The sequence below is a fragment of the Crinia signifera genome, chromosome 11 (genome assembly GCF_055691185.1).
Source record: "Crinia signifera chromosome 11, ASM5569118v1, whole genome shotgun sequence".
In the NCBI taxonomy this organism is placed as follows: Eukaryota; Metazoa; Chordata; class Amphibia; order Anura; family Myobatrachidae; genus Crinia; species Crinia signifera.
This window is the reverse complement of record NC_139227.1, coordinates 115,324,304-115,351,466: the sequence shown is the minus strand read 5'-3', so window position 1 is coordinate 115,351,466 and position 27,163 is coordinate 115,324,304. Positions and strand designations below refer to the sequence as shown.

The 27,163-nt window shown below is 45.6% G+C and overlaps 1 protein-coding gene across 2 annotated transcripts in view; it reads right to left on the bottom strand.

Annotated features, from left to right (window-relative positions):
- Window positions 1-872: 872 nt before the first annotated feature.
- SYT9 (synaptotagmin 9) overlaps window positions 873-27,163 on the bottom strand; it is a 137,659-nt gene continuing 111,368 nt past the window's right edge. Inside the window, exons 4-7 of one of the 2 annotated variants that reach the window (XM_083164319.1) lie at window positions 15,140-15,260; window positions 12,203-12,374; window positions 11,136-11,265; window positions 873-1,808 (exon numbers count right to left, since the gene is read on the bottom strand). In XM_083164319.1, the coding sequence (XP_083020445.1) occupies window positions 1,740-1,808; window positions 11,136-11,265; window positions 12,203-12,374; window positions 15,140-15,260 (492 nt within the window). In that variant the 3' untranslated portion in view covers window positions 873-1,739. The remainder of the gene's footprint in view (window positions 1,809-11,135; window positions 11,266-12,202; window positions 12,375-15,139; window positions 15,261-27,163) is intronic. The other variant, XR_014465446.1, reaches the window with a different exon arrangement.

Genomic DNA, 27,163 nt, shown 5'->3' with positions numbered 1-27,163 from the left:
TGATGCAGCCTCCAATGATAGCTGCAAATATATGATCCTTAAAATAAATGAGTGTTGGCATTTTATGTAGATGGCAGAGATGCTGCTATACATAGCTATACCAATGGCTTCCAAGTGTCTGCAGGTGACTCAGTACAACGTATCCTATACCTTATTTATTACTATACTCCTCTAAGCATACCTCCCAACTGTCCCGCTTTGCGCGGGAACATCCTGGTTTTCGGGAACATTCCAGCATCCCGCCAGGGGCCACCAGTGACCCGCGGCGGTGCTCTAGTGCTCGCAAATCTAAGACAGTCTCTGCTGCATCCAGCTCCGAGAAGGTGACATCAGCGGTCCACCCCCGGGAGCCAATTACCCGCCAGCATACGCATGGTCTCCGAAGGCACCCGCATTGAAGCTCTGAACATGTGCATCATTGAATAGGTCAGACATGTCCAAACTATGACCCTCCAACTGTTGTGAAACTACAAGTCCCATCATGCCTTTCCACAGTTTTACTATTAGGGAATTCTAAAACTATGGCAAGGCATGCTGGGATGTGTAGTTTCACAACAGCTGGATGGCCACAGTTTGGACATGCCTGGAATAGGTACAACATCAAATCCCTGTTCACAAACTAGAATGACCTTTGTTAACCTTTTACAGTCCAAATTATTTTCCGCAATTCAAACAGTGTAAATGAATTGTCATTTTTTTTTTTTATAAAAAAATGGTCTACACTGAATTTTACTGCTTATACTTTAAAGTGGCTCACCATTGGATCAGCTACTAGCGCTAGGGCTGTTGAGCCTGAGTAGACATTGGTTCTGAAAGGGTTAAGAACAGAACTACTATGTACATACTAGGCCTATATAAATAACACACAGGACAAAGAGCTTGTGTTTATTAGATTTACACTTTATATAAAATTTAGGAAAATTTGTAACGGTACAGAATATCGTCTTTCATATCTCACACGAGGATGAAACATGCACCAAGCACAACACAGAAAATCAGGACAAGCGTTTAATGTCGCAAGATGCTGGAGATTAATCTCCTGCAGGTGCCATTTACTAACACAGACGCAGCGATGCGCAGTGTCAATTGCCGACACATTGCTCGTGTCTGCGCACGTTGCGGCTATGCTAGTAAATGACTCTCCCGGACATCGCAAACATCATCCGCCCAGGGAACTTTTACTATCATGAAAACAATGACGTATCAGGAGGAGTCCGTACTGAACAGAACATACTGAATTTAGAAAACCCAAAAAATATCATGTAGCATAAACCAATGCTATTGAAATAAACCAACACAGGCCTTACAAAAATATGTCATATGGGCAGGATACGTGTGTGATACTAAGCGGCATGCCATTGAAAAACATTCCAAATGTAGTGACGTCCTTATGAGGCAAAAGGAAACATTGGGGAGGCAGATAAACCAAATAACAAATAACACAAATCCTTTTTTTGAAATCTGGCGCACAGGCAAAAAAATTGCCGTAACCCTTAGCAACCCACTAGATATTGATTTGCTTTCTTTTTTGGATACACTACTATAAAAATCACCGCTAAATTGGGATCGGTTGCTATGGGTTACATCACCTTCATCCTGGACACCAGTATCCACACATATCCCTCATTCTGTCCTCTGGTGTCCAGACTCTTTTCGCCCCGGCGTAAGAGAACGCAAGTGTTGCTTGATGCGGGCACTCCTTAATATGCCTTGATTTCATGTGACTTAAGTCTCTTCATTCACGGAGATGGTGGACCCTTCAGGGAATTGCAAGAACCGTTTCCAGTCGCTGCATTCTGCGCAGACCACTAGGTAGGGAAAAAAGGATTTACAGTATCTTTACGGAACAGAAACCTCAGTATATATGTCATCACTTGCCTGATTCACTGCAGTCATTACATAGGAAACGGGTTACAATGAGTTGTACACAGAATTGAAACAATTTCCCTTCTCAACACAACTTAAATTGTAGATTTAGGTGCCTTGGACTTTAAGGGCCTTATTTTGGTTCATTCTTTCTGACAAAATCCTTCTTAGATGGGCAAAACCATGTGCACTGCAGGTGGGGCAGATGTAACATGTGCAGCGAGAATTAGATTTGGGTGGGGTTTTACTTCAAAGTGAGCTCTATATTGCAGTGTAAAAATAAAGCAGTCAGTATTTTCCCTGCACAGAAACAAAATTACTCACCCAAATCTAATTTTCTAATTTGTCACAAGTAATGCCCCCCCTGCAGTGCACATGGTTTTGTCCATCTAAGAAGGATTTTGTCAGAAAGAATGAACCAAAATAAGGCCCTAAGAGACAAAGGTGTATATTCGTACTTCATGACATTTCTATTCTCCTCTCTCGGAGAATCCTGGAGAGGCGACTTTCAGCTGCGCAAAGGGCCAGGGATGGAATCCTGCATCCTCAAGCCCCACCCCTTTCTCATAAAATACAGCCGTTTGCAGGTGTAATTGGAGGGGGTGGGCCTAAAATGACACAATTTGTGTCATTTTAGCCCTGCCCCCTCCATGTACATCCTGAATACCGGTATTTAACCATTGGGGTAGGAAGAAGCAGGTGGAATCAGGGGCAAATGCAGGATTTTCAGAAGGGGGTTTCCAGAGGGGCAAAGTAAAGCATGGAGATGGACACTTAGGTGACCCAGTATATGCCGGGTCAGTAAAAGTATTATAGATAGACCAAATGTATATAAATAATAATAATAATAATTTTCTGGTGGGAGGACAGCTTGCTTGACTGCAGATATCTGCAGTTACCGGAAATAGATTTCTTAGATTTTAATGGAATTAAAAACCAGAGAATCCCACCTACCAAATGGTATTGGGGACGAGAGGATCAGAGTTCAGGAGGCAGAGCAATCTGCCAACGAGTATATAAAACTACATACCAGGTGTGTGGAGCTGGAGCAGTAACCAGCTCCTGGAAGGCTGATATCTCTGGTTCTGGGCACAGTAGAGACAAGCTACTAGTGTCCATCAAAGGGGGAGAGTCCCAGCTTTTGGAATATACCCTTAGAAAAACACACACGCACCGATCCCGGCGGTGCGATGCTATGCGATGGGGTGTGCGCTCCCGCGGCACCTCATCGCACAGTACAAAAAGTATGTGCTGCACATACTTTTTGTACTAGCTTTTTATCGCATAGCATCGCATCGCATGCACATCGTATGCACAAGGCATGCGATGCTATGTGTGGTAGTTAAGCACAGAACGCACGCCGGGATCGATGCATCTGTGGGCACCTTAAGTCAGACAGAACCTGAAATATCTGACTGGGAAGAGCACATAACAGGCTTGGATGGGGACCACTGCTTTGAAGTCAGATATCTCCGGTTCCCAAGGGCCGATTTTTTAAATTCTTGTACCCATGGAAAGAGGGGACCCTCAGCTTTCAGCCTAGGGCCCTTAGACTCTGGGGGGGGGGGTTCTGGTTACTCAGAAACCCCCCCCCCCCTGCGTGCGCCACTGGCGAATGTGGGGGATCCAGGGGCTTGCGGGAGGCATGCCCACCCATATGGGATCACTGACCGTCCAATAATTTTAACCCCCCCGTGTTCAGTGCTGCATAAGAAGAAACTTAGTCGGAGCTGCGATGGCTGTGGGAAGATCTGAACCGCTGATGATGTCAGCATCTCTCCCTCCCAATGGGAATGAAAAAAGTGGCATCCTGATGTCAATCAGCCAACGTATGCCCTGTGATCACAGGCCGTCACTGGCTGCAGTTGCACGGAGGGCTCGCACATGTGGACCGTACCGTGCTACTATGCAAACATACAGGGCAGTCTTTACTATCCAACAGCTACCTAGGGCACCAGGATCTGGGATACTTTACTGATACCCCTTTCACATCGCACCTAATTACCGCGTTCATGCCAGTTTCTTGCCAGTTCGACCCGGTAGTTGGTGCGATGTGAAAGGGGTTACCGGGTCCCCAAACCGGTAGCAACGCAGTAATACGGAACAGTAAAAAATAAGGGTTCTTACCGGTTTGTTACCGTGTTACTTTGCGGTGTGAACGGGTTAATCGGGTCGAGCAAACCGTTTCCCGTTAACACCAATGAGGGAGGCAGTGGTTGGAGCAGCGGCAGCTCTAAGCGCTGACTCCTCCCCCCCCGATGGTACTATGCCGCTCTGCCACACCCCCAGATGACGTCAGTGACCCGGCAATATTACCGACTCACTGATGAGGTCTGTACAGACCAAAATGGAGGCTCGTGCCGGGACTGAACCGTTTCAAAGTCCGATGCGACCCTGCATTTGCGGTCTGAAAGCGGTATGCGTTTCCCTCTTACATAATTCAATGTTTAAATAGTTTGAAATAATAATAATAATAATATAATAATAATAATATTGTTACTGAGTAAATTGAACGAAAAATAACCACCTGCGATAGTCAATATACATCTAATTGTACATACTGCCGGCGATCTCACAGTGCAATGCTTCAGGCTGTACATTCGCTGAGCAGACACTGGTTCCATGAACCTGGTATTCTACAGCAATTATAAAGAATTCTAGTTAAATAGCAATCAGTCTGGGTGTAGTCTACATGTGACCTATGAAAGTGCCGCTTATTAGCCAAACCAGTAAATGCCAGTAAATCATATCACAGAGCGTTAATCACTGCTGGAGCCAATAGTCCGCTTCGTATTTACTTGGGATTGCCAGAAGATCCTTGTTCTGTGGCTGTGCTCATTTACCAATATTGTGCAGATCTGCGGCTGACATCACTCAGACATCAATGTCTTATATTGTCTTCCTATACTACTGTGGTCTAGAACGCCAAAGGTAACAGTGGCCTAATGGGTAAGAGAACCTGCACACAACGGTATCCTATCCAATAGCAGAAGCAGCATTACATAATAACACTGTGTGCTATATCTGTAGCTGTATTAGAAGGTATGTAGTATTTTTATATTTGACATTATACTTTCATAGCTGCCACTTCAGGACATATTCATCCAAACCACGGGTGACCCACACAGATCACAACCTTGTGAACAAAGGCCATTTTATTAGGGTGAGTACTGCTCGAGTGGCATGTCTAATTACACGCTACGCCAGGCAGAGGCCCCCTATACACATTATGTCAGACAGAGCCCCCTTACACATGTTATACCAGGCAGAGCCCATTTATATATGTGTTACACTAGGGAAAGCCCCCATCAGGCTCGGACTGGCCTGGCGGGGGACCGGGAGATTCCCCGGTGGGCCCCATTGGTTCAGAACTCCTCCCACTTTTAAAGGGGGGTGGAGCCTGCGCCTGCCGCCAGCCCGGGAAGTCGCCGTCAGCAGTGTTCCCCACCGCCGAACCCACGCACAAACCATCCGCAGCCCGCCGCCCACTCGCCTGTCAGCGCTGCAGCTGGTTCCAGGCATGTGGCTGTGCACAGCGTGTGCTCTGTGCGGCGCCTGACGTCAGACGGAGACGTCCGCACCGCACAGCACAGCACACTGAGCTACTCGGGAGCCTGCCTACCCAGCAGAGGCGTAGCGAGCCCGGAGCCGGCGAAGCACACGCTCCAGGCGCAGGAACATAGCATGGCGCCGGAGCTGTGCCGCCAGCTCGCTCGCTCGCCTGCTCCAATGCCCGCTGTGTGCGGGAGAGATGTCCGTGCTGCTATTGTAAAATTCATTCATAGCTCCCGCTGGACCGCTAGCCAATAGGCGCTCGCGGTCCAGCAGCCACCAGTTGATTGGCTGCTGGACCGCAAGCGCCCATTGGCTAGCGGTCCAGCGGGAGATATGAATGAATTTACATAGCAGCAGCACGTCTCTCTCTCGGGGGGAGCGGGGGCACAGGAGGCATTACAGCAGCACAGGCAGGGGGAGGTGGATCAGGACGCAGCACAGGCAGGGGGGTGAGTAAGGTCAGGAGTACTCCCACCTTGCTGCACCCCACCCCCGCACCCACCCTGCTGCACACTAGTGCAAATCCACCCTGCTGCACATTACTGCAACCCACCCTGCTACACCCACCCTGCTGCAAACTACTGCACCCACCCTGCCTGCTGCACACTACTGCACTTACCCTCCCACAACCACCCTACTGCACCCACCCACCCTGCTGCACCCTACTGCACCCACCCACCCTGCTGCACACTACTGCACCCACCCACCCTGCTGCACACTACTGCACCCACCCACCCTGCTGCACACTACTGCACCCACCCACCCTGCTGCACACCACTGCTCCCACCCTCCCTCCCTGCTGCACACCACTGCTCCCACCCTCCCTCCCTGCTGCACACCACCGGCGGTGCATTGAATTGAAAATAGCGTCCGGGAGCAGGCCGCTGCACAGTTCTGTCCCCCTTGGCAACGAACAAATTCAGTCCTCCTTGGCATTGAGCATGAAGCCCCTTGACATCGAGCACGAAGCCCTTTGGCATCGAGCATGAAGCCCCTGGCATTGAGCATGTAGGTAAGTGGCACTTATGTGTCAAATGTGTAATGGGCATTATGGTGTGTTATATAGTATGCAATGGGCATTGCGGAGTGTTATATGGTATGTCATGGGCATTGCGGAGTGTTATATAGTATGTCGTGGGCATTGCGGAGTGTTATATAGTATGTCGTGGGCATTGCGGAGTGTTATATAGTATGTCGTGGGCATTGCGGAGTGTTATATAGTGTGTCGTGGGTATTGCGGAGTGTTATATAGTGTGTCGTGGGCATTGCGGAGTGTTATATAGTATGTCGTGGGCATTGCGGAGTGTTATATAGTATGTCGTGGGCATCATGTGTGGGCTTATGTGTAATTGGAATTACAAAGTTCACTAATGTGCAATGGGCATTACGGTGTGTGGTATAATGTTGGTCCGTGCCCACTTTTCACTGCGCAGGAGCCTCACCTACTACAGGGGGGCGCGAAACATGCCCTTGCTCCGGGCGCCATGGCACCTAGCTACACCAATACTACCCAGTGCACTGCCCACCTGCCTAGCCCACTTAAGGCACAGACAGAGCCCACGCGCCTTCAGACTGTATATTCATAAATAAACTCGGTCCCTGTCAGATAATGTTACACACTGACCCTAACATAGGGTCCCTAAAGGAATTTTGGTTCAATAATTCTGATCTGTTCCAACTGAGGTGCTCTGTTATACCCATAGTGCACTTTTAATTTAAGCATATCTGTGTGTGCATATATATATATATATATATATATATATATATATATATATATATATACACACACATACACACACACACACACACAGATATGCTTCATATGCTATATATATATATATATATATATATATATATATATAGGCATTATGTGTAATGGGCATTACATTATATTTAATGGGCATTATGGTGTGTGGCATTATGTGTAATGGGCATTACAGTATGTGGCATTATGTGTAATGTGCATTACGGTGTGTGGCATTATATTTAATGGGCATTATGGTGTGTGGCATTATGTTAAAGGGCATTACGGTGTGTGGAATTATGTGTAATGGGCATTACAGTGTGTGGCATTACGATGTGTGGCATTATGTGTAACGGGCATTACGGTATGTGCCATTATGTGTAGTGGAAATTACGGTGTGTGGCATTATGTTTAATGGGCATTATGGTGTGTGGAATTATGTGTAATGGGCATTACGGTATGTGGCATTATGTGTAATGGGCATTACGGTATGTGGCATTATGTTAAAGGACATTACATATGTGTAATTGGCATTATAGTGTACATTTTTGCAGCGAGCAGGGTTCGCAAATACTCGCCATATTTGATATTTCCCCTGTCAGGAAATATTGGCACAGATTGAATACCCTCCTATATGAGACAGCTATGGAGTGGACAGTAAGGGAGATATGCGCGATGGGCTGGTAGAAAATCCATGGGCCACTTCGTACCATTTGTCCCCTAGACTGAAAGTTGCCAGCCAGCCCCTGCATAACCTCACCCACATAATTATTACAAGCAGTGGGTAGAGAAGCAGGGCTGGTAATAATTATGTTATATTATGCTCAGTCTCAGTCCTGAAGCCTGGCGCAGTGTAGCCCATGCAGTGTGTGCGGCAATCTGGCTGGTATGCAACCGCAGAAAGGGTAGCAGTGCACGGCCGGAGCCAACTGCTGCAGCCACAGTATGTGTGCAGCCAATGATCATAGCAGGGCCTGCAGTCACCCTCCTCTGTCAGCAGCATAATGGAAACAATGGGAATACGAAACAAGGCTCAAGAGACTGTGCAGCCCGAAGAGGAAGAGGACCCTAGGATACAGGAAAGGCATGGGCAGGCGCACCTCTCTGGTCAGGAGGCCACACCCCTTCAGTCAGGAGGCCACACCCCTTAAAGCAAATGACCCCGCCCCTCGGTGGGCCCCTATGAGTGCATTTCCCTGGTGGGCCCTTTATACCCCAGTCCGACACTGGCCCCCATTATATATATTACGCCAGACAGAGCCACCGTTACACGTTAGGCCAGACAGAAACACCGTTACACGTTAGGCCAGACAGAAACACTGTTACACGTTAGGCCAGACAGAGACACCGTTACACGTTAGTCCAGACAGAGACACCATTACACGTTAGGCCAGACAGAGACACCGTAAAACGTTAGGCCAGACAGAGACACCATTACACGTTAGGCCAGAAAGAGACACCGTTACACGTTAGGCCAGACAGAGACACCGTTACACGTTAGTCCAGACAGAGACACCGTTACACGTTAGGCCAGACATAGACACCGTTACACGTTAGGCCAGACAGAGACACCGTTACACGTTAGGCCAGACAGAGACACCGTTATACGTTAGGCCAGACAGAGCCACCGTTACACGTTAGGCCAGACAGAAACACCGTTACACGTTAGGCCAGACAGAGACATCATTACACGTTAGGCCAGACAGAGAACTACATGTCCCAGCATGCCCTGCCACAGTTTTAGCAATCCATTGTATAAAAATCTGGCAGGGCATGTTGGGATGTGTAGTTCCACAACAGCTGAAGGGCCATGAGTTTGACACCACTGGTGTAGGTCAACACCTAATAGGTCGACCACAAGATGTCGACACATCTCATCCAATTCCGGTGAGAAATCGGATGAAAAGTGTCGAAATCGCATGTGTTTGACATCAGGTCCGATGCAATACGCAGGTCTGCGAGCATCACAGCGGAGCCTGAAGATCGCATGTGATGCATTGTAGATACCGTATATACTCGAGTATAAGTCGACCCGAATATAAGCCGAGGCACCTAATTTTACAACAAAAAACTGGGAAAACTTATTGACTCAAGTGGGTCCCTCACTCGAGTATAAGCCGAGGGGGACTTTTTCAGCATAAATTTTTTTTCTGAAAAAGTAGGCTTATACTCGAGTATATATGGTATATATCGCATCACTAAGCCTCCTGTAGCCTTGGCGATGTATCGCATGCAGTGTCGGACGAGAGGTTCCCATGCGGTTCAAGGGGGATGGCGGGAGACTTCTCCTTTCAGAGAGGTTGCCCTTGTGTATGGGCACCTTTAAACCAAGGAAAAATTCCAAGGAAAACAAGCGAAACACATGTACAGAAATAGCTGGGGAGTGTATATTACACGGTGATTGTCATCACTTCTGCATACTGAACACAATCTGCACCGGGAGGCCGTGAAAGTGATTCATTCTCAGACACCTTGCTTTCTGCTTTCATTTCTGCAAATCTAAAACGTGTGGGACGTGTTTTCTTTGTGAGTTTTTGTTTGATATAAGGCTGTGTGTCCAGGCAGCAGAAAGTTGTTTAATACAATGGATGTTGTTAAAGGGTGTGGAATATTAAGCGGACAATGTCTAAGTCGACACCAATATTTCGGAATGCACAAGAGCAGCACTGGGAAAAAGGTCAGCACCAGCAAAACAGTCGCCATGTCGACACTTGAGCAAGTGAACCCCAATTAGTGTACCACGTTTAGTGTACCACGTTGTTTCGCTTGCCATGCTTTTGCCATGCCAAACTTTAAATGTGTCAACCGTAGCAATGTTGACCGTCTACCGACCTATTGACGGTCGCAGGATTTTTAGAGGGGGTTTCCAAATGTAATCCAAAATCTCCCACTTTGCAGAGCATTAGAGTAAGTACGGGAGTCTGGGGGAGCGGTAACAGCCCTGGATACTGTATGGAATACAGCATACCTCCCAACTGTCCCGCTTATTGCTTTTTGGGAACGTTCCTGCCTTCCGCATGCGCACAGCATCTATTCCTGCAGCCAGAGGGGCTGGGGCTATAGCCAGCAGCTCACGGAGCTGCTGGGCATGCCCCCACAGCAGCAAAAATGAGGGTGTGGCCTTGTGGTAGCATTGCGAGTACAGACCACACCCCCTTCCCGCTAGGTCACGCCCCAAAATTTTGTCTGTGCATCCTGGCAAGGTTAAAATGTTAGGAGGTATGAATACAGCATTAATATTTAACAGTACAAATGGTCTATAGCAGGCATGTCCAACCTTGGCCCTCCAGCTGCTGTGAAACTACACATCCCAGCATGCCTTGCAACAGTTTTAGCATTCCCTAATAGCAAAACTGTGAATTAGACTTCTAGTTTCACAACAGCTGGAGGGCCACGGTTGGACATGCCTGGTCTACAGTATAGGCTGTTTCAAACATTTAAATAAGATAAGTGGTCAGGAAATGTATAAACTTATCATAATATATAAATACACAAACGTAACAGAACCAGTACTTCACTTTCTAAGCTCACAATCTCCTACTTCGTGGTAAGGCTCCGGTCTCTTCCTCCTGGCAGCTGCTCTCTGGTCCATTGCAATGTTTGAGGGCTCAGATCCACACATACAGTACATGTGGTAGAATAAGCTGGTACACTGGGCATGTGCAGCAGCTCCGCTCTGTCCCTTACACTGCATGATGTGGTGGCAGCTCTACTGATCATATTATATACCAGTGCTATTGTTGTCATAATTTAAAGCACTTGCCAGGAGGAGGGGGGGTTCCAGGCAACCAGAACCCCGGGGATGCTGGTGTACAGTGATGCTTGCCGTCTAACATTACTCCTAGCGTCTATTTTGCACAGCTTGCTAGGAAAACATACAGTACACAAGATGAGAAAGTGGAGGCTCAGAAGCAGATTACAAGGCAGGTGATAGATATAAATATAAGAGGCCGCACAGTGCCAGTCTTACCTCGACAAGTGGATGCCAGTGGGCGATGGGTTTCCTAGGATATGACAGCATTTCGCTCCAATGCTCCCGGCCCAGGCTCTCTGCGTCGTTGCCGACTTGACATACCCCGATGACCTCATTGTGACCTACACTGTGAAAATGTTGCATAATGTTTTTTCTGTATGCGATATATTGTAACACTATACAACAACAACACATTTACAAATTGTTCCTTTCCATGTGCCTAAGGTCGACAGGTTGACACAAGCATTATGTCGACATGAGTTTTACACCAGGTTTTTTAGAGCCGACATGTGCCGACACTAAATTGGCTGGACCCAATGACCCATACCCCTTTAAATGCATGGTACAGTAGTGTTAATGTTGTTTTCCCTGGGTAGATGAAGGTGCCCCTCGTTCTCTGTATAAATACCCAGACGCTGTTCCGGAATATGCCACATTCCTGGTTGGGACTGCACAAACCTCTGACTCTGACAATTAATGATTTAGGCACCTCCTAATCCCACTGCGACCTAGGCGACTAAGTCGATTCACCTATTTTCCTGATGTTCGGAAAACTGTGGATGTGCAGGATCCGTTCTCCGACCTGCCTAGACAGGTTGGGGGTGGTTTACATTTTACCAGGGCCCGGGTCTGATGGAGGGTCCTGCTTCCCCCTCCCCTGCTGCAGTGTGAGTAGAGAGAACAGGCAGCCGCCGCAGCACAGCCTCTCTCCCCAGCCCAGCACATGCTGCTCAGTTCTGTGTGCACTGCTGAGCAGGGGAGAGAGGCAGCTGCAGAGACAGCCTGTCCTCTCTTTTCCTTGTGTTTCACTGCCAGCCAGCCGCCAGCACCCCCTGTTAAGGTGGGTGTGGTTAGACCCCTTTTTATCGGGGCCTGGCAGCATTAACGGTGCCCCTGTCCAGGAGTGGAACGATATCCTAAGATTAAGATGCACATACAAGTATAGGAACAGATGATTGCACACTACAGACAGCCTAGAACTGTCCGGCTGCACTCCCCCATCCCCCATCTCAGTATTGATTAGAAACATTAGTAATTGCTTAGAATTCATTGTGATATCTCACCGGTCGTAATCCATCACTGCTATTAACAGGCTGATCTGATCAATATTTTCTGGCGGGACATCAAATACTATGGCTTCATTATAAACTGGATTCAATGTATTTCTCTTTGTGGATGTTTTCCTCTTCTTCAGCCTCCTCCCGTCACACATTATCGACACCTTCACATAAGGATCTGAGAGAAAAGGCGACAAATGTTCTTCAGTGCAACCACATAATAATAACCAACATAAAAAATGTCCTGCTCTAAGACAATCATCACATGTGAGGGGAGGGGGGCGGGCGGGGGGTGGGTGGTTTGAGACGGACGACTCATGACATTCGACAGAAGTGGTGCAAAAGAGAAAGATGTTGTCTTCAGCAACCAATACTCTGAATGTCATGGTTCTTGTGCAGATTTAAAAAAATGAAAGTATAATTTATTTTAATTCGCATATATACCTGACAAACAATAAGGGTCATTTAGGACATAAACCACAGCACAATGCTCTTTTCTACATGTTGTGCCTCGTTTTCTCCAGCTTGTGGCAAACCTGCCAACCACCCAGATTTCAAAAGTACAGTCCCCAGAGTTCTATGCCACCTCCTTGAATGGAAGTGAGTTCTCCTGATCAGCCTGGCAGTTGGGGGAGTATGCCTGCTTCATCCCTGCTATGCATAGAGGGTAAAGAGGTTTCATGCCAATCTGGTACTGGTGGGTGAGGTAGTGAAAGTGCGGTTGGAGAAGAACAGAAGCAGCCAGAGGTAGGTAACTCCTCGAGGGTGTGGTCATGACTCCTCCAAGATGTGACCACTCCCCCCATTTTGATCCTTAAACCCTAAATGTTGGAAGGTACGGCCCTTGTCAGTAGGCTGAGGGCATTCTTATCTAGAGTATGGGTCATAGGGTAGACAATAGGAATTGCGACATGCATTGTTGTGTCGACCACTTAAGACTTAGACTACAGTTCGGCTTTTAATACCGTAGTCCCATCTTCACTAGTTAGCAAACTCCTTAAGATTGGTTTGAGTGGGTCTATGTGCAGGTGGATCCTTGACTTCCTGTCAGATAGACCTCAGGTAGTAAGAATAAGAGACCGAGTGTCTGGTGTACTGACAATTAGTACAGGGGTCCCTCAGGGGTGTGTTCTGAGCCCTCTGTTATACTCCCTGTTTACCTACAATTGTTCCTCAGTTTCTGACTCTGTTCAGATTATCAAATTTGCTGATGATATCTCTATTGTGGGTTCTATTGTTAATGATAACGAGTCCGCCTTTAGGTTGGAGATATCGAGGTTGGAGTCTTGGAGCAAGGAAAACGGTCTGGTCCTTAATGTAAACAAGACCAAGGATATGATAGTTGACTTTAGGAAGTCTTCTAAAGCTCTAAGCTGCCCACTGGTCTTGAATAATAATCAAGTGGAGTCGGTAGACTCGTTTAAATTCTTGGGCATAAATATTTCCAAAGACCTCCTGTGGAGTGCCCACATAAACGCCGCAACAAAAAGGGCCCACCAGCGTATGTTTTTCCTAAGGAAGCTACGTCTGGCTGGTATGAGTAGAAGAACCTTGGTGAATTTTTATACTGGCGTTATTGAGAGTGTAATTACCTTCGGTATTGTGGTGTGGTTCGGCTCCTGTTCCGCAGCTGATCGTAAAGCCCTCCAGAGGGTGGTGTCAGTGGCAAGCAAAATAGTGGGGGTTGTTCTGCCAAGTATTCACCATGTATTTGAATCCCGGCTTCTCAAGAAGACTAACAGTATTTTGAGGGATTCTTCCCATCCTAGTAGCGACATGTTTTCCTTACTCCCCTCCAACAAGCGTTATCGTTCTGTTTTGTGTAAATCCAAACGATACAGAGAGAGCTTCTTTCCAACAGCAATTCGTGTTTTAAATTCTTAGTCGGAATTTTTCTGGGTATAGATCTTATTTGCATATTGTTTTACTCTTATTGTCTTTTTCTTATCTTTTGTATTGTTCATAACTGAATTTCGTTTAATGTTCATGTATGTGAGCATTTTATGATAATAAAGACATTATTATTATTATTATTATAAGGTCGACATGCATCAATGTCGACACACCTGAAGTTCAACATGGGGTTAGGTTGAAAGGGACATTAGGTCGACACATGCATTCAGTCGACACAGGCTAGGTCAACATGGGGTTTCTCCCTTTTTTTATCCGACTGCGCCTGATCCATGCTCCCACCACGCCCTAGTGGATGGTAGGGCATGAAATACCGCCTGTCGGCACATGTCGGCTCAAAAAAAAAGGTGAGAAACAGCTCTGTGAGAGATGTTCAAAATATCCACTAACAATGCCGGCGCCGCTCACATTTGTTATATAAATTACAATTAAAAAAAGTGTTTAAAACACGGATTATATTTCCTATACACAGTAAACGTTACGGGTCATTATCATGAATATACTGTTTGCATGGCAATTTTCACACCTACAGATGTTTTGACAAATTCCCTTGGCACTCAAAGGGTTAATCCAGTCCCAGGGTAAAATACAGCTGCCTTGTGAACTTTCTTAGGTCATGCATGCATGCATGCTGGGGGTGATTCAGGTTGGCCCGCAAAAGCAAACTCTTTCTTTAATGGACAAAACCATGTGCACTGCAGGTGGGGCAGATGTTACTTGTGCAGATAGAATTAGATTTGGGTGGGGTTTGTACTTCAAACTGATATCTATATTGCAGTGTAAAAATAAAGCAGCCTGTATTTACCCTGCACAGAAACTGTCCAGGCTCACCTCCAAGAATACCCCATAGGGAGATAGGCAACAGTAAAAAAAAAAACGCTTCAACAGTAAAACTTTATTAAGCGCTTTCAAACTTTATCGACAAAACACGTCTCACAGATCTATGCGGCTGGAGGCTTTCTAAAACATACTGGCAACAATACATAATGTTCCTGATGCCTTCCTAATAACAATGCCCTTGTGTTTACTTACCAGACGCCCCTGTAATATCCATGGCCTTGAGGTTTCTTGCCTTTATAATGGTGATGGTGAGTCTTCCCGCAGTAGGAAGGTAGCACAGCGAGAACATCAAGTCACCAAGGTCAACATTATCCTAGCAAATAGAAAATATTAAAGGGCTAAATGCAATGAATAGAACATTTTGCAAACAAATAACTGATGTCAGCGAGATTAATAGAAAACATTAACGCTTTTCTGAGAACAGATAAAATCGCAACAATTAAAAACAATCAAAATCTTCAGTTTCTTCAGCATCAATATTTCCATATTGAAAGGTTCAAGAATGTATCTGTTTAATATCCACACCATTAGCCAAATGTCATTTGGGTGTGAGGATAAGGAAGTGAGAGATTTTGGGAGAGTTTTCCCAATTTTTTTTTTAAAGCGGCAATCATTAACATCGCAAACCCAGGTTAATTTTGACATATAATTAATTGCCGCTTTAAAAAAAAAAAAGGGAACACTCACCCAAAATCTCTCACTTTCTGAATCTCACACCCTATTACATTTGGTTCCTTGTTTTAAAACTCATTGCACAGAACCATAAATGTTTCAACTTTTTTAATCTCACATTTATTTCTTTAAAACAACATTTTTTTTTTATTAGCGCATTGAAGAGCACAGTGGTGAGCAACTCCAGCTACTGGGCACTACCCACCCATTGGGCACTACTCACCAATGGGTACTACCCATTGATGACTATCCCTGGGAATGTGAGATGGTAGGCCAATCAGGAAAGGGGGTGGGACTTTGTTAGCCACCTGAGGTGGGTCTAAAACCCATTCCCATGCAATGGGAAAAAAAGAATTGCCACCTGACAGCCACTGATGGCAGAACACTATTGGATTTTGACAAAACCATGGTCCATCAATGTTAAAACATTGAAGGCCATTCATAATCCACATTCTTGGATAAAGTAATTATTATTATTATTATAGAGTCATACATTATCACATAGAAATTTATTACGGACTACCTCCAACAAGGACTACTGTATCACTATGTTCCTAAGGATAGCTACTGTAGAGATAGATTTTGTTGGTATATCATATGATGTTGCTGGAGTATATACAATATTTTAACTGTACACATAAACCCCACATGCCTATCGGGACCCCGTAAATTCTTTTTGTGTCATAGTAAACAGGGCGCTTGGTGAGGCTGGCAGCGAAAGAGGCATGGTCTCATGTGAGGGGGTGTGGCTTCATAGGATAGGATGTGGCCTAGCAGCTCAAAACCCAATTTTTGGCACTCCAGGTGTGCAGTGGCTGCATTCAAGTTACAGGGCAGCACCTGGCTCCTTGACTGACTCAGCATTGCAAACCATGATTTAAACCATTTCAACTTTTTCCAGTCGGTTCCTTCTTCTTTTTATTCTTCCGTATTTGGAGTATATGAAAAAAAAAAACTAGATACCAAATATGGTGTAATACGTTTATATAAATTCATAGAACATATAGCTTAAGACCCAATGGGGGTGTGCTTTCTATTTAGAAGCGTGGCGTACACCAAAATGGAGTGTATTCCTTTTATAAAGGTTTCTTTTTAGAAATTGTTCAGATATCGTACCGAAACTAGCATAAGATAAATGTGAAGACCTTACATAAAGGTATCTTTTTCCCAGATTAGGTTCACCTTTACCAAGGGTCACAAATACTGTGAATAAGGGTTCAGAGCAAATGATGTCAATCACGAAAAGGTATCTTTATAAGGTCATCTGACCCAGCATTCCTTCCTGGCAAGAAGGACCCTTTAAAAACCCAGGTCAATTGCAGGAAGAAACCTTTATAAGAGGAATACACTCCATTTTGGTGTACGCCACGCTTCTAAATAGAAAGCACACCACTATTGGGTCTTAAACTATATGTTCTATGAAATTATATGAACGTATTACACCATATTTGGTATCTCTCTTTTTTGCATATACTCCAAATACGGAGGAATTAAAAGAAAAAGGAACAGACTGGAAAAAGAGTCAAAAAGAGGATTGGAATAACACCTATGGACTCATATTTGTTTTAAGACTAGGTTGTGAGCGCAGTGTGCGACAGGACATACCTCTCTGGGCGGTATTCAATGAGGCTGATTCGCCAGGTTTTTATGGCGATTTTGTGCTGTAAGGCGAATTTCTGACTAAAACGGTGAATCACCCTATTCAATGACCAGATGGTGAATACATTTCAAGGTTTTTTTCGCCATAATTCACCGAGTAGCAATCGCTATCTTTTTATGGTGAAGTGGAAGGTGAACTTTTAAAATAAAGTGTTTTGTTTTTTACAATTGGTGTAAAAAATCTGGAATTTTATTCTGAGGAGGGGCATGCTATTTTTATTCATGTGCTGTAAGCACATGAATATATATTTAATAAAAAAAAAATATATATATATATATATTTTTTTACACAGACCAGCCAGCAGGGGGCCGGAGCCGAGCCGCTCATTAGATATTCATATATTCACTTCACCCGATCATTACATATGCATGATCGGGTGTAGTGAATATACCCGGTCCCCTGCTGGCACCCCCGGGGGGCAGCCTGTGCTGCCTGGCACCCGGGGAGCCCACCTCCCCCCCACAAACGTTCTGGGGCAGGCAGGGAGACTTCCATCTCCCTGCCTGCCACCGTCCTCAGGCTCCCTGCGGCGTCCGCCGCAGGAGCTCAAATTCGCCAGTCAGGGGCAGTGAGCCCCTGACTCGTTGAATACCGGAGCCGGCGAGGCTCCCGAACGCAGCGAGCAGTGGCGAATGTGCCACTGCACGTCGCCGGTATTCACATTGAATACCGCCCTCTGTATTTCTAGATAGCTATGCAAAAGGTTGGGTGACCTTTTTGCTCCTGTATTCATTGGTGCTCCAGTGTGCACCAATAGGAGAACTGTGGCCTGTGCTTTACTATAATCTAGCTATGTTATACATAAGGGAAGTTTCATCCTGTCAATCAGTAAACTGAACCAGCTAATTTATGTATTTTTATATGGTACGGACTTCCACTGCGCTGCCTGTTGCTTCCCAGAATCCAATCTCTCCGGCTGCTATCAGCATTTCAGTGTAAATATTTCCACACGCTGGGCTTTGAAGTTATATTTTTGTGTAAATATTAAAACATGAGCCCACAACGTAGATATTTTTCATATATATATATATATATATATATATATATATATATATATATATATATATATATTCGTGCATATTTCAGTTTACACAACGCAGAATTTACATGAAAGATGCCGTTCCTGCAGGCCTGTCTCGGAGCCTCGAGGGGTTCCTGCCTAATAGAAAAGGCACTGCTGTGATTAGCCACATGGAATTCATAAAGTATTCAACATTGGTCATAGATTGTATACCAAGCGCACGCTATTTCCTTTCAGCTGCACCGCACACAGAATACCAATAAGGGCATGAAAACAAATGATATTGTGGCCATTTGTATGACAGCGTGATAATGTTAATAATATTGTGTGAATAGGGCAACTTGGGACTGGCACACCTTCAAGGACTCTTATTATTTAAATAGTGAGCCCGCTCACAGCAAAAGCTTCGAAAGCTAGTCTGCTTCCTTCTGTGATTGTGCATGTGTGAGAAAGATGTAGTTACACTCACAGCCAGTAGATGGCAGTGTTTTAGAGACTCACGGACACTACACATGTTGGTGGACCTTTGGAAAGGGATCTATTAATGGGAAGTATAATTGAAGAGTCCATTAGGGGTGGTTTCAGAGGGGGCAAGTGTGCGGTACCCATACAAACCTACTCTTTTATGGCAGTGCAGTAGGCTCCAATATGGTGCTAAATCTACTGCACATTTCAAATCACCGGGAAAATGGCCGCCACACTATTTTATCTCTAATTTCTGTTACTCTGGACTACAGAGACTACAGGGCTTATAAGGGTCACATGTGGTGCATGCATCTATCTCAAGTCTATCTACTGTATCTGCATATCTATTTCTATTTCATATCTACAAGGAACAAAACAGGGAACACCATTGATTCCTACTGGGGACCAATTTTGTTTTTAACTCACCACGAGTTGTGGCGGTAGACAGAAATACACCAGAGCAGTTCTGTATTCCACCGGTGCTGGGAGAGCTGCTCTAAAAGGCAGTTTTTAGGATAAGGCACTAGGGGGGACTTGGGGTTAGGCTGCGGAGGGGGTGAAGGTTAGGGTTGGGTTGCGGGGGGAGTTAGAGAGCAAGGTACAAGGGTTAGGGTTATGCATTCGCATGTATGGTTAGGCGTTAGGGAGTATTGGGTTAGGTTTAGTCTACCAGGAGGGTGGGTAAGGGTAAGGCAGGGGGAGGTAAATATACTTACCTGACTCCTATTGGGATTCCCTCTACCAGGATGCTGGCGGCTGTATTCTGACTATATTCTGTACCACCGGTCATCCGTATAAATCATGTGTACAAATTGGGTAATGTCACTTTAGCATTTACCACTATTACTGTATCCACCTATCAGTGCTGTTGTATTGTGTATACACACTTGATATGCCCGATTTATGTATCCCACAAATGAGATGGATACAGGGGAGACTCCAGAGGGGGAGCTGCAGCACAGTTCAAAATTCAAATATGGGAGGCAAAGCAACTGCAACCAACTGCCATTTCAAATGACTCAATGGCAGTTTATGCGGCTCCCCTATATGAATTTTGTACTGTGCTGCAGCCTGACCTCTGGAGCCACCACTGGTTGGTACATCTTGCCGCAACCAGTGTTGCAAGTAAGGTGGTACGGGGTGGTACGGAGTACCTGTAAGAAATATGTTGCAGGTACGCAGTACCACTTACCCACTGACCCACTGTCATTTCTATTTTTATTTTAAGTTTAAATATAATGCATCCGCAGCCCGGCCACCAAGCGTTATGAGTGGTGCTATATGCAGCTATCGGCTACTGTTGATTTAGCCTGTCACACCAACAGGCATCAGCAGCTACGACAGCATGAAGAGCAGGCTCCACAATTGTAAGCACAAGCTGCCCGTCACTCCCCCAAGCAAGAGCCAACCCACCCCCTGACATTCCCTGTTTCTCATTCCTTGTCTCCTGATGCCAAGCCACTATTGTCATTTAGTCACTCCTCTAGCTTTGTGTGACCACGCCCCCTCATGACACATGGCCACGCCCATTTTTGGTGGAGGCTATTAGTACCACCAAGAAAAAAATTCTACTTGCACCACTGGCCGCAACCATGTATTTAAATGTTTTTTTTGTTTTATACTTGCACCTTTTCCTGTGTATGCTCAAACAGCAAATTAATTAATCTTTCAATAAGCCCCAATGGTGTCAGGAGACAGAGATTGCCCACACTTATACAATATGCAATATGTGCTAATTAATGACAGAGATCGCCTAATTAGTACTTGGCAGCGATCATACAATATTTAAAAAACACAGACTATTTATTTAAACATGGACTTAAAAAATGGATAAAAAAATAAAAATTACAGTCATAGAACGTTTCCTCTGGATATATTTAAATTTACCTTTCCCAAAATAAATCTTCATAGACAAGAGGAAAAAATGCCTCATACTGTATGCTGGCTTAATTAGCGTTGGAAATTCAATACATAGCCAGCTACTAGTACTGCCAGAGTGACGTCCTGATCGTGACGCCAGAAGGCTTAGTGTAGTAATATTAAACATGTATCTAGGCGTCTAATGAGTTATAAAGATGATATGTACAAAACAACAGACTCCTCTTACCAGATAATGCTAAATTATCAGGGAAAAGGAAGACTCAGCGACTTCATATGTAAATACAGTTAGGAGCAGAGGTGGTTTTTATATATGGGGCCCCCAGGTTAAATCTGCCACTATGTGAAACCAGATGCAGTCCAGTGTGTGAGACTGCACTGGCTTCGCTGTGACGACGTCCTATTGGAAGTCCGACCTGCCAGTCACCCAAGGCAGTCACATTGGAAGGTGTTCCCTCCCTCCAGGATGCCTCTGCAGTGGCAGCCCATAAAAACGGGTTCTGCGCATGCACAGTACCAAGGACGATACTGCTCATGTGCTGGTCCTGGGCCCGTGAATATGCTGAAGCAACCCATTGAGGCTGGGAGCCTGCACATGTGCAGTACTGAAGAAGCTACTGTGCATTCACCGGTCCCGTGACTGCGACGGGGGTTGGGACCAGCAGCCGGGAAAAACAGGCACCTGCAGCAGCCGGGATCGACAGGCACCTGCTGCGGCAGGGACCAGCAGGCACTGGAGTAGGGGGCTCGGCATCACGGCAGCTCCCCTCCTCCACAGAAGTAAGAGCTGCCACTGGTTAGGAGGCAAAGACTGGAGATACTGGGCCTAATTCAGGAATGAATTCAAAGCCAATTATATATGCAGTGAGTGTTTGCCACTGCACTTGTGTATCGCTAGAACTCCACATCCACCGTTATGGTCTTGCAACAATATTTTAGGGGGAGAGAATTCATTTGCAAAGGGATTGGCAGCCAAGTTTGGGGCGGGCAACAGGGAAGTGGTAACAAACGCAGGCGAAGAGAGACCATTTCTGGGGCTAGTTTGCCACAGAAATGGCTACAGTGCCTCATTTCCAGTGTCCAATCACAAGGCTAATCAGAGGATTGCTTCTTTGTAAACAAGTGTTGGGTCAGAGATGCCAATTAGGGGTGTCTCTAGACAGATCCAAGCGATTGGTACATTTGCAATTTTCTGCGTACATATTGCGTACATATCTGAATCAGACCCAGTGTATAAAGGCCTATAACCATATAGAGAGTGCATCAACATTCGGTCCAGATCCTCCAAGAAGATCTGATCTGAACTGAGTCCTCGTTAAGACTGTCCCACGATTCACACGATGGTAGATTGCCGCTTTGAATATCGCTTATTTTGAATCAATTTTAGACCCAAATCCAAACCAAAACACTTGAGGGTACTGTAGTTTCACCAAAACCAAAACATGATGACGAATTAGAACCAAAACACAAAGATCCACACACCATAAATAACACAGTAAGCAATACACGGACTGTGTAGACCGCCCACATCTTGTAACCATAAATAACACAGTAAGCAATACACGGACTGTGTAGACCGCCCACATCTTGTAACCATAAATAACACAGTAAGCAATACACGGACTGTATAGACCACCCACTTCTTGTAACCATAAATAACACAGTAAGCAATACACGGACTGTGTAGACCGCCCACATCTTGTAACCATAAATAACACAGTAAGCAATACACGGACTGTGTAGACCGCCCACATCTTGTAACCATAAATAACACAGTATGCAATACACGGACTGTGTAGACCGCCCACATCTTGTAACCATAAATAACACAGTAAGCAATACACGGACTGTGTAGACCGCCCACATCTTGTAACCATAAATAACACAGTAAGCAATACACGGACTGTATAGACCGCACACTTTAGTTGCTTTTGGTTTTCAGTGGATATTTGTAAATTCACATAATTAATAATAAAGTGCCCAAACGTGTCTTTATTGCCCCAGTCTATGCATAATATAAAAAGCATAAAACAAAGAATGATAAACTAAGGAAGAAAAATGATGGCTTATAACCAGTGGCGGCTCCTACCTCTTTTGAGAAGGGGGGCTGCCTCTGGCCGCAGGTACCCCCTCCCCCTGTCACCGACACCGCCACTGCTGCCGCTTTCCTCTTGTCCCTGGCGACTGTCCTATGACTGCAGGCGCTGGGACTGGCGCTTGCGCAGTACAAACATATGTACTGCGCATGCGCCAAGCTTCTATGGGCGGCAACAGCCCATAAAAGGAATCTTGGTCTCGGCGCCTGTACAATATAAGTTACAGGCACCGGGACCAGTGCATATGCAGTACCGATATAGCTACTGCGTATTTTCCATTTTTGCCCGGCAGCCCAAAGCAAGACGTCCTGGAGGAAGGGAACACCTCCCAATGGGACTGCCTTGGTGACTGGCAGGTCGGACTTCCAATAGGAACAGTGAAGGCAGTGCAGTCTCACAGACTGCATCTGGCTTCATTACAGTGGCGGATTTTACCTGGGGGGGGGGCTGCAGCCCTGAAGTCCATAGGTAAAAAAATGCCACTGCTTATAACTTATTATGGTGGTAAAACAGAATTAACCAAATGTAACATTAAATGTATTTGCCATTAGTATCTATGCATCCAGTATGGTATGTGGGCCAGTTTAAAGAGCCCAAACCTGCCAAGGTGGCACAGCCATGTCCTCAAGATAGTGCCGCCTTAACCACTGTAGCAGCACAACGGGCATAATTCAGCATTAGCTGTAGTTTGGTGAGAAATTGCAAAACTACAAATGTTTTCAGAAGCAGGCGGGGAGGGTGGAGCAGGGCAGCATAGGACTGCACCCCCATTGCTGCGTTGCCTTCCTCCAAATGCACATTGCTGCCCCCTGTGTGCAGGAATCACCAATTAGCAATTTCCTCACATTAGCATCTCCTCCTGAATTAGGACCCATATTCTCATCTCGGCTTGGCCACACCCCCACCTGCTTGACCACACCCCTATAGTGCTTGTCCCATGTCGGCCCTGTCAATCAGCATAAAGTTACATTATTGCTGCAGGTGCCATGCATTCAGTTTATTTATAAAATCTCTTCACAGACGTTAAAAGCCAAAAAATTCCTACAGTAAACAAATCTCTCATCAAACGTTTCATCTGGGAAACTTCAAAGAATGTGTTGATTTGTATTCACTGCTGACCTGCTGAGTGGGGACATCTGCTTCTTTCACTATTATGTCTGGCTGTGTTGATGATATTGGTACTTGTGTAGTTTCACGGCGCCAATATGGCGCCGTGCGTCTGAGTCCCCTTGCGTCTGAGTCCCCACGCTGCGGGCTTGGTGGCTCGCTACGCTCGCCACGCTATTTAAAATCAACTCCATGCCAACATGGATAGTGGGGTTATGAACTATCCATGTTGGCATGGAGTTAAGTTACTTTTTTTGACATATTTCGCCGTGAAACTACACAAGTACCATGATTTTAAATGTGATAATTTATATTGAGATGTCTTGCAAATAAACATAAACCGACAAACACCCCACACATATATGAAGGTAGCCGGAGCGTTAATGTAAAATTGCATAACAGTCAGGAGCAAGTATATCCATTGGCGGATTCAGGGGGGGGGGGGGGGGGGGCAACCGGGCACGTGCCCCCATGTTTGTAGCTGAGGACCAGGGCTTTCCATCAAGTTCAGCCCCTTGACTCTAGCCCCCCGGGAACCGGAGATATCGCCTGGCAAAGCTGTAACGTTTTTTGCCATAGGATAATATGGGACCTGTTAATTCCAACCCCCACCCAGTTCCTCCCCTGGCATCACAGAAGCTTGTGGTTGATTTAATTCAATTCCAAATCGCTAGGCCTTCAACAATATGATACCAGCCTGGTCCATATCGGTCAATCGGTTCTAGAGATATTGCGGGTAACCCGATTTTTTTATTTTTGAAATGTAATTTCATGGCTGTTCATGTTCTTTGAGGGCAGATTACTCTGGAACCAAACGTTCCAGTTTCACTGGACCAAAATCATTCAAAGCCCACTCAAAAGTTCTTCAATATGATACTTGTCTCATGTAAATGGGTCAGTTGGTTCCGAAGATATAGCCGGTTAAATGAGATAACTGGTTAAAGGGGGGGAGGGGTGGTTTTCTCTCCATCTCACACCAGAAAATGCAGGGACTAGGCTGGTGTAAAAGGGGCCAACCTGGGAATGCATTTTCTGGTGTGAAAGGGGTATTATTTCAAATAGCCGGGACCTGCAGTGCTCTGAATACAGCCAGGCTCTACCACTGTCAGTGGCTATCACTTCTACTGTCCCCCATTTACCGCGAGCATGTATTCCCCCTTGGCAATGAGCATGTGATCCCACATGGCAATGAGCATGAAACATCTGGCAATGAGCATGTAACCCTTGGCAATGAGCATGTAGATAAGCAGCACTTATGTAGCATAATTTTTAATAGGCATTATGGTATTTGGCATAATACATAATGGACATAATGGCGTGTAACTTAACGTGTAATGGACATTATGGTGTAAATGTTTAATGTGCGCCTTTGACGGACAATGTCCCTGATTATGAAGTGTATTGTGAATTTTGGCTCAATCCGTGTGGCATTATGTGAATTCTGGCTCAAACCATTTGGCATCATGTGTAAGGGGCAAGTATAATGGGGTCTAGTATTTTGTTGCATATTGTGTAGAAGTTGTATATGGTGTTGTAGACTACACTCAAGGACACGCCCCCTAATGAGTGGCCACACCCCCTTTTCCGGAGCACGCATTCAGCGCGCGCACAGCTACATCCTTCACTTTTGTCACCATGGTGGGCCAGCGTACTTTAAATGCCAGGGCCTATTTTTAATCCCATTCCCACCCTCTCTCTGCCGCTCTCTTAGCATGTACACTGGCACCACTAACACCACCCCCCCCCACCCAAACCCTCTTTTATCGTGGTGCCCCCCTGTCATCTGCAACATCAGTCATCACTATACCGCCTGCATCCTGTGTGCCTATGCAACCTCAGTTATAGCCGGTTAAATGAGATAACTGGTTAAAGGGGGGGAGGGGTGGTTTTCTCTCCATCTCACACCAGAAAATGCAGGGACTAGGCTGGTGTAAAAGGGGCCAACCTGGGAATGCATTTTCTGGTGTGAAAGGGGTATTATTTCAAATAGCCGGGACCTGCAGTGCTCTGAATACAGCCAGGCTCTACCACTGTCAGTGGCTATCACTTCTACTGTCCCCCATTTACCGCGAGCATGTATTCCCCCTTGGCAATGAGCATGTGATCCCACATGGCAATGAGCATGAAACATCTGGCAATGAGCATGTAACCCTTGGCAATGAGCATGTAGATAAGCAGCACTTATGTAGCATAATTTTTAATAGGCATTATGGTATTTGGCATAATACATAATGGACATAATGGCGTGTAACTTAACGTGTAATGGACATTATGGTGTAAATGTTTAATGTGCGCCTTTGACGGACAATGTCCCTGATTATGAAGTGTATTGTGAATTTTGGCTCAATCCGTGTGGCATTATGTGAATTCTGGCTCAAACCATTTGGCATCATGTGTAAGGGGCAAGTATAATGGGGTCTAGTATTTTGTTGCATATTGTGTAGAAGTTGTATATGGTGTTGTAGACTACACTCAAGGACACGCCCCCTAATGAGTGGCCACACACCCTTTTCCGGAGCACGCATTCAGCGCGCGCACAACTACATCCTTCACTTTTGTCACCATGGTGGGCCAGCGTACTTTAAATGCCAGGGCCTATTTTTAATCCCATTCCCACCCTCTCTCTGCCGCTCTCTTAGCATGTACACTGGCACCACTAACACCACCCCTCCCCCACCCAAACCCTCTTTTATCGTGGTGCCCCCCTGTCATCTGCAACATCAGTCATCACTATACCGCCTGCATCCTGTGTGCCTATGCAACCTCAGTTATAGCCGGTTAAATGAGATAACTGGTTAAAGGGGGGGAGGGGTGGTTTTCTCTCCATCTCACACCAGAAAATGCAGGGACTAGGCTGGTGTAAAAGGGGCCAACCTGGGAATGCATTTTCTGGTGTGAAAGGGGTATTATTTCAAATAGCCGGGACCTGCAGTGCTCTGAATACAGCCAGGCTCTACCACTGTCAGTGGCTATCACTTCTACTGTCCCCCATTTACCGCGAGCATGTATTCCCCCTTGGCAATGAGCATGTGATCCCACATGGCAATGAGCATGAAACATCTGGCAATGAGCATGTAACCCTTGGCAATGAGCATGTAGATAAGCAGCACTTATGTAGCATAATTTTTAATAGGCATTATGGTATTTGGCATAATACATAATGGACATAATGGCGTGTAACTTAACGTGTAATGGACATTATGGTGTAAATGTTTAATGTGCGCCTTTGACGGACAATGTCCCTGATTATGAAGTGTATTGTGAATTTTGGCTCAATCCGTGTGGCATTATGTGAATTCTGGCTCAAACCATTTGGC